The 9110-nt window shown below is 36.1% G+C and overlaps 1 protein-coding gene across 1 annotated transcript in view; it reads right to left on the reverse strand.

Moving 5' to 3' along the window:
- The window catches only part of Smp_136470 (putative rho/rac guanine nucleotide exchange factor), a gene marked incomplete at both ends in the record, with an annotated part of 49812 nt that extends 46135 nt beyond the window's left edge, over nucleotides 1-3677 (reverse strand). The window contains 2 exon segments of the mRNA XM_018790196.1: nucleotides 1955-2082; nucleotides 3610-3677. Of these exon segments, the coding sequence (XP_018655564.1) occupies nucleotides 1955-2082; nucleotides 3610-3677 (196 nt within the window).
- Nucleotides 3678-9110: the final 5433 nt, after the last annotated feature.

A 9110-nucleotide genomic window follows, 5' to 3' on the forward strand; every position in this document is an offset into this window, starting at 1 on the left:
AGCTTGTCAGGCTTAAAGTCCTTCAACGGCGGAGGCAGTAGCCATCAGGATGAAGAAACCGGAGCTATGCATACAGAAGAAATTTCTAGTTAAGCCGGTAGAAATTATATTTATCTTGTTTAGGCCATGAAGCCTCATGTTCTCAATGATACAATAAACTAGAATATATTAAAGACAACACTAGTATCTCATAATAATTTTGAAGAAATTCTTGATCTTTTATTCATTCAAGTTTCAAAGTCGTTTGCCAGACACTATTAGCAATATTCTACCGTGGGAGAGAACAAACCAAATTCCATCCAGTGGAGGAAGAAATCTGGAAGGAGCGCTGGAAGTGGATAAGACACGCATTGGGGAAATCACTCAACTGCGTCACAAGGCAAACGCCCACATGAAATTCTCATAGTCGAAGGAGAAGAGGAAGATCAAAGAACTCATTACACCTAGAAACGGAGACAGATATGAGAAGAATGAACAAAAGTTGGAAAGAATTAGAAAGGAAGGGGTAACACAGAGTGGGTTGGAGAATGGTGTTCGGCTGCCTATGCTCCATTGTGAGTAACAAGCATAAGTAAGTAAATATTCATTCAAGTAATCCAACATTCTTTTAGAACTATCTGGGAAGTTTCCGTTGAAAACTGACTGGAAGAAGTTTTTGAAGCTTTTTTAAGGATTATGAAGACTTTCCGAAGGAATCCGTTAATGTTCGCATTATTATAGAGTGAAACACTGCTGTTTGAAGATTGTTATCGGAAAGTGCTGCATATTTTATTCATACGAGTAACTACTCATAAGAAAAGTGTAGATGCGATTTTGAGTATGATGCTGATATAATGTATCTCAACATCATTGAATGTTACAGTCCGAGACCTTACCACTGACCCATACAAGTAGTGATTTGCTTCGTGTAGAACTGACATCAACGCTTGCTAATATTCAACCTAATAATACTGATATTTACACTGGGAATCAAACACAGTACTTTTCACTGCTGAGTTCAGATAAAGAAAGACACTGAGTTCAAATTTTAGGATGAACATCAATCATGGGATCCAACTACATTTAGCTCATGAGCCCCAGAAAAATATACGAAATCCACCACCTGAATTTCATTATTAGCTACATTCCATCTATTCTATATAAACCTATGAAATAGTAGATATATCGAAAGAATCCTTTCAGAGTACATAAGACTGAATACCAAAACTAATCAAAATGCAGTCGAAATATTAACAATAGGATAATCTAAACCAGTACAAGTTGAATAAAAAAATAATCATTTCGGATTACTTACAACTTTAAATGACAATTATATTGTAATATTGTCTGGTAGGTCCTGGGTTCGAATCTCGTGAATGCGGGATCGTGAATGTGCATTTCTGAGGTGTCCTATAATAGTACGAAACGGCCTTCCGGTACTTCCAGGTTTTCCATGGTGGTCTAACTTCAAATGACTCATGATTTCAACTATGAAAATACTGAAATCTCCACAAAACCCCTTCTGATTATTGTCTGTTTATTCTGTATTGATATTTACTATTCTATATTGATTTCCGTTTTTATTTAATCAGTATTATTCTTAGCAAGATTTAATACAAATAAAAATTAAAAATAAGATGGTGGTTGGAGGTGGTCAACAGGAAACCCTGGACCCGGGTTTCGTGCTACTTGGCACTCGTCAGCAAGGTGTACCTGTAATCTTGAGGGAACTGGTGCTCCCTGACGGATTCGATCCCGTGTCATTCAGCTTCACAATCAGAGACGTTACCACTGAGCTATTCGCGGCGCGACCGACCTCCTGTAGGACTGAAATGTAATCACAATTGATGGCATTCGATTGGCACTAAGAAGGACTTGACACGCATGACATTGATCACCACCCAGTGATCAATCAATTGTGAGAGAATAAAAATCAATAATCAATAATCAACAAATTATTATTACAAAAACTTACTTTTGATCAATAATGTTTTTGATGATAATTGTAATGTAGGAGTTTCCCATGGTATATATTCTTTACTCATCAAATCAATACATTGTATTGGTATAGTTAAATCAGATAAATGTGATCGTATAACATCTCTTTAAAAAGGAAAAGTATTAAAAGTATATATCAGATGAGAAAGTAGACATACTATAGTAAATTAATATTCAGTAACCGTTGTTACTAGGTGGCTTATGCTTTTCCACGAAGGGTAACAGGTTTAAGTAGGTGGGTAGGTAAGTAAGTAAGTAACTACTGTTACTGATCGTCATTTTTCAGATGAACATTTTTTAAATATTACTTACTTATTTAATTACTTACTAACTCCACCTGTATCTCCTCCGGGGGCTACTGCCGGTCCCAAGCCCGGGTAAAGGAGGAGGGTTGGGCATGGAATTAGCGACCCCATCCCGTAGAAAAACTAACTCGCTACAAAAAGGCTAACCATTTTTTAAACATATTTAACTTTAAATCAATTGATCTCATTGTTTGAACTTGCCTCTTCCTATTTCAGCTGTTATACAACATTTATAAGTCATACACAATGTATAAATGTTATCAGAAGGGGAAGGGGTTTGTGGAGATTTTAGTAATTTTATATAGTTGAGATCACAAGTCAATTGAAGCTAGACGACCATAGAAAAAACAAATATCCAATGCTTCCAGGTTTTCCATGTTATTCTAGCTTCAATTGACTCATGATCTCAATTGTATAAATGTTAGCTGAATTAGATTTGTTTTTCTAGGATTATTTGATATATACAAATAGATTTTATATTACTTCATGAATAAATGTTTAAATAATGTTCAAGAAGATTATTCATCGTTGGATACCAACTCAGTGGTCTAGACGTCAAGCGTTCGTGCTCGAGACCAAAGGTCCTGAGTTTAAGTCCCATATGCGGGTTTGTGGATGTGCATAGCTAAAGGGTCCCTTACTAGTAGGAAACGGTCGTCCAGTAGTTTCAGGTTTTCAATAATGGTCTAGAGTAGATTGAAGAGTATAGTATACTACAGTCTCTACAGTGATTGATTAATCTATTCACATTCGTTGTTTATGATAATCTAACATTTCAACTTTGAATCAGCTAACTATATGAAAGACAAATATTTATTAATTTTATATAGTTGAGATCATGGGTCAATTGAAGCTAGACAACCATGAAAAACCTGGAAGCATTGGACGTCCCTTTTGTTAGACTCCTCAGCAGTGCGCACACACGCCAGAGCACTTAACCGATATACCACTAAGTCGTCTGGCATACAATGGTGTTGATGTCTAACTTCAACCCCCTTCTGATTATGATCATATGCTCACTAGTGACTGGCTCTATGAAGTATTTCCTGAAGTTTTAGTGAGAAGCAGTAACCAGTGAAGTTCAACCAGGTCTGTTGTGAGATATCAACTCACTGAAGACATTGATGAATGTTTGCGAGACTGGTAGGTCCTGAGTTCGAATCTCGTGAGGCGGAACCGCGGATGTGCACTGCTGAGGAGTCCCACAATAGGACTGAAATCTCCAAAAAAACCTCTCTGATAAATATTTATTAACTTTTACTGACTAAAATTAAGATCTCTTAATGAATTCCAAAACTTATCTTTAAATGAAAAACATATCACTCACCCTAATTTTTCTGAAGGTAATGGATCCAATTTCAGTTCATCACCATTCCAGAAACGTATTGTCAACATTTTTGTAGAAAATGATACATTCTCAATATTAGTAAACTGTTTAATCATACAATTACACGTTTCATATTTGGAAAAAAAGGAAAACAAACAATTTTTTAGATGAAGAAAGTCATGTAAATGGAAGTCATGCATTAAACAAAATGATCATCATCTATAATACAATGACTTGTATTCAGTCATGATACTGAAGTTATGTAACACCGATGTATAGTGCAAGCAATCCTACATTCTAAATTTGAAAATGTATGCAGTATAAATGGGTAGAGTTTGCTAGCTGAATTATAAACGAAATGTCGAAATCATACTTGCCGGTTTTATTTGAGAGTTAGTTTAGTTACCTACCTACCTACTTACTTACTTACTTAATTAATTACTTACTTACGCCTGTTACTCCCAATTGAGCATAGACCGCCGACCAGCATTATTCAACCCACTCTGTACTACCCCTTCTTTCCTAGTTCCATCCAACGTTTGTTCATTCTTCGCATATCTGTCTCCATTTCTTGGCATAATGTTTTCTGTGGTCTTCCGCTTTTCCTTTGGCCTTCATGATTGCCTTGTGACACATTTGGGTGATTTCCTCAATGTGTGTCCTATCCACTTTGAATGCTTCTTCCGGATTTCTTCCTCCACTGGATGGAGTCTGGTTTGTTCTCTCTCACAGTAGAATGTTGCTGATAGTGTCTGGCCAATGGATCCGAATTATGTTGCGTAGACAACTGTTAATAAACACCTGTATCTTCTGAATGATGGCTTTTGTAGTTCTCCAGGTTTTCGCCCCATACAGTGGAAATGTCTTTACATTTATATTGAGAATTCTGATCTTGGTGTTGGTTGACAATTGTTTTGAGTTGCAGATATTCTTCAGTTGTAAATATGCTGTTCTCGCTTGCCGATCCGCGTTTTCACATCTGCATCAGATCCCCCGTGTTCATCGATGGCGCTGCCCATATATATAAACGATTTTACACTCTCTAAAGCTTCTCCGTCAAGTGTAATTCGATTAGTGCGTGTTTTGCTGTGTCGGAGAGTCTTGCTTTTCCCTTTGAGACCTACTGCTGCTGAGGCTGCTGCTATACTGGTGATGTTCTTTTGTATTCGTTGTTGTTGACGTCTTCATGATTCAGTCGATCACCAGGAGAAAGAGAAAGGGTGATAGTAAGCAACCTCCGGTTAAATATCATGTTGATGAATTGGTTGCTTATATTTCGCTATTCAATTCAGTTCATAATTCGAGGACTCATAATTCGACTGAGTGGAAAGTTTTATTTGTCTAAATCGTAATAAGTCATCTTAATAAGCCATATGTATGTAGAAGTCACACCATTGAATGACACAGAGACACGTGTGTGACAATTCTCTGACGCTAGCTTCCCTACTCTTGTATAGGTGTGACTACAGATGATTTGTGTTGTCTTATCTGTTCTTATTCTGGTACTAGAACGCTTATTACTCCCTTCGTAGCTTCTTACTCTAACCCCAGGCTACTTCTATAAGTCAACTCAAACAATGGAGGAAAGGCGTAAAATGTGAGCAAGAGCTTTACTTCAAAGTTAGTTTAGTCAATTACAAAATATCAGAATATGAGTTTGTCGATATTATAACGATCCTTTTACTTTTTACACGCCAATGAGACGTTAATTTACCTCAGACGAATATCTACACTAGATTCCTTCACAGTGTCTACTCTACAGGACTCCAGCACAAATCAGATCAAGAAAACGAGATTAGCCTGATGACTAAAGCGCAATATATTTCCACATCAAGATGCGACACAATACAACAACAATAGACAACCAGTCAATCAATAATAAATAGTAAGGGTAGGAGTATTACATAACTCATCTGATACCTGTCAGACTATTTACATGTCTGACTAAGCAGACAACCAATCATTATCATTCTTACCCACACATCAGTGGATATTATAGTAATTTCAACAGTTGAATTCATGAGTCAATCTAATCCAGACCACCACGGAAAACCTATAAGCAATGGATGGCTGAAGGCATTGTGTTCGACTCTCACCCGCGAGATCATAGATGCACACTACTTAGAAGTCTCATACTAGAATGAAACGACCGTCTGGTACTTCCAAGTTTTTAATAGTGATCTAGCTTTAGTCCATTCATGTATTCAACTATTAAAAATTATGGAATAAACCAAAGAAATACAACTCACAATTTAAATGATACATGGTAATATTCAATATAAACATGAATTAATAACTATAGCAACCATAAAATAATTTTTTTTAAAATTTTTTCATAAATCCCACACAACTTTACTTAATAAAAACAAACTTATAATGATCTAATATTAGATTCAATATATAATCCGTTATTTATAAAATAGGATTTCATTCGAATCTCACGAGGCATGGTCGTGGATGCACACTGATGAGGAGTCCTACAATAGGACGAAACGGCCATCCACTGCTTCTAGGTTCTCCCTGGTGGTCTAGCTTTAATTGACTCACACTTTCAACTATGAAAATACTAAATCTCCACAAATAAAACCCCTTCTGATAATAATAATAATCATATGCTCACTAGTGACTGACTTCTAGAGGTAAATCCAGGAGTTCTAGTGAGAAGCAGTGACAAGTGGAGTTCAAACCAAATTTGTTGTGAGATAGGAACTCACTGAAGACAATTGGTGAACGGTTGCTTATCTTCGTGGATTGGTTGGAGTTAGCCATAAACACAAATGGATGCCGTCTCAGTGGTCTATCGGTTAAGGGCTCTGACTCGAGACTGATAGGCCCTGGGTTCGAATCTCGTGAGGTGGGATCGTAGATGCGCACTGCTAAGGAGTCTCATAATAGGGCGAAACGGCCGTCCAGTGCTTCTAGGTTTTCCATGGTGGTTTAGCTTCAATGGACTCATGATTTCAACTTTGAAAAATACTGAAATCTCCACAAAACCCCTTCTGATTATATTCTATTATGATTAGAATATTTCAAAAAATAATTGAGTTACCTTCAATCAATCAGTCTCTTAGTAATTAATTACCTTCCAACAATATAAGAATATACTTACAATCATATATATATGACCTAAATTAAATAATATAGACATATATAATTTTTAATTTTTTTAAAATTTTCTTATAGCTACTAATTATTGATTAAATAAAATTCTATATATTCTTCAATGTATGTGCAATTATAAGCAAAGATGGATAGTGGCTAGCAGTGGAATCCAGAACGCGCGTTTCATCCTATTTCGGATTGGTCAGCTGGATATACCTGCATCTAAGAGTTAATGTTCACTCTGAGACTCGATCACAGTACCGTTCTCTTAAAACATCATCGCATTATCCACTTAGCTACTGAGTCCTGATAGCCACTTGCTTGTGCAATGGAATGAAGTTGTAATTCATTTGGTATTGTTTGTTTGAATCTTCCCATTGATGTTTTTAGGACTGCAATTGATCAGTCTCTTATTGGTTATTTGTGCATACTGTGCGAACTGCCTCGATATAGCCTTAATTCACAAGTATTGTAAGCAAAGATGGATAGTGGTTAGCAGTGGAATCCAGTTTGATGCGCGTTTCGTCCTATTTGAGACTAGTCAATTGCATGTATCTGCATCTCAGAATTGATGTTAACTCTAGGACTCGATACCAGTACCGTTCGCTTTAAACGTCATCGCCTTATCCACTTAGCTACTGAATCCTGATATGCACAGTATGCACATATAGCCAATAAGAGACTGATAAATTACAGTCCTAAACATCAACAGGAAGATTCAAACAAACAATACCAAATGAATTTTATTCTTTGATATGATTTAAATTTTTTGTCAGACAGAGTTTTGTGAAGATTTCGGTATTTTCATAGTTGAAATCATGATTCAATTGAAACTAGACCACCAGGGAAAACCTGGAATCACTGAACAGCCGTTTCGTCCTACTGTGGGACTTCTCAGCAGTGTGCATTCACGATCCTGTCTCAAGTGATTCGAACCCAGGACCTACCAGTCTCGCGTCAATGCACTTAACCGATGATGATTTAGTTTCAATCAACTCATGATTTCAATTATGAAACTACTGATATCTTCACAAAACCCCCCTTCTGATTTTTTTTTTTGTATTTAAAAAAAAAATTAAATCAATAAAAGATTTAAATTAGAAATCGATTTAAATTTTTTTTTAAAAAATAAATCATTTAATTATAGTATATAATTTTAATATTAATAATTTAATAAATCGATAATCATAGTAATAATAAGGGTGGATATTATATTTTGTTTTATTCAATCAATTAAAGAAATAAAAAAAATTTAAAAAAAACTTTTTTTTTAGTTTTTTACAAGGTCATATTGATTACATAATCAATTTACAGAAAGAGTAAGATATGATTTGATTAAAAGATTATTTATTTGTTTGTATATTTTATAAGATAGTAACTTAGCTTTGTTAATCAATTATTTTGATAATGATTATTATATAAATCTTAATAATGTTTGAAATAAGAAGTCTTACTCACTGCCTTCTCGTGGTTAGGGTGTTTTTTCACGAAATTGAGAGTATGGAAAGCGAATGTGTGCTACTTTCACCGGGTTGGTGGACATGAAGAGTCCACCTAAGGGAGTTGGAAAACCCCGATTCAAACCAATGATGCATATGGGCTCCAGTATCCTGAGGGAACAAATTAGGTATGAACTAATCGTTGGTCAATGGCTACCATGGTACTGCATCTCCTTACGATACTCCACTGCCTTATGAATCAGACCTTTAGGTCGAAGGCTCTGGTTATGGCCTCCTAAGTAAACCCGTCTGCAGTCAGCAGTACGACTTCACCCTCAGACCTTGAGTCGCTGCTTTTAGTCTTACCGTTCTCCAATCGACCTATCTGTCATGGTAGAACCTACAGGAACATATGTTCCAGCCAATATAGCTCGCTTGGATCATCACGATAGGCAAGACCGACCACCACGTCAATGTAGCAGCTATGGTCGGGACATTCTGACAATTCTCGTATACAATCATCGACTTAAATCGCTTTAGCGAACAATGGAATGAAATAAGTCAAATACGAGAATGAATTTCGAATACGTGTATTTCATACAGTCGTTGATCTGAACACACAATCAGAGAGATGGAGCGAAGAAAGCGTAGAGGAGAGAGCGAAACGAAATAACACTCAATGGAGATGGCGTGTGATCTAACTTCATTTAATCAACTGTTAATCGATATTGAAAGCTGAACAAAATTAATGTACAGACATGCAATGAATAGGTTAAGAAGTGCACACACACATACGCTCATATAAAAACAGTCAAAAATGATAAAAGAATAATTAATTGTGACTCAAAATGAATGAATAAAATTGACCTTTCTGAAAGCTAGAATAAACTATGTGGGTTCAACATAGCAACCGAAACTACAATATAGACACCGTGGAAATCATGAGGTCCCTTTTGAGGA

This window comes from Schistosoma mansoni, chromosome W (assembly GCF_000237925.1).
Source record: "Schistosoma mansoni strain Puerto Rico chromosome W, complete genome".
Lineage (NCBI taxonomy): Eukaryota > Metazoa > Platyhelminthes > Trematoda > Strigeidida > Schistosomatidae > Schistosoma > Schistosoma mansoni.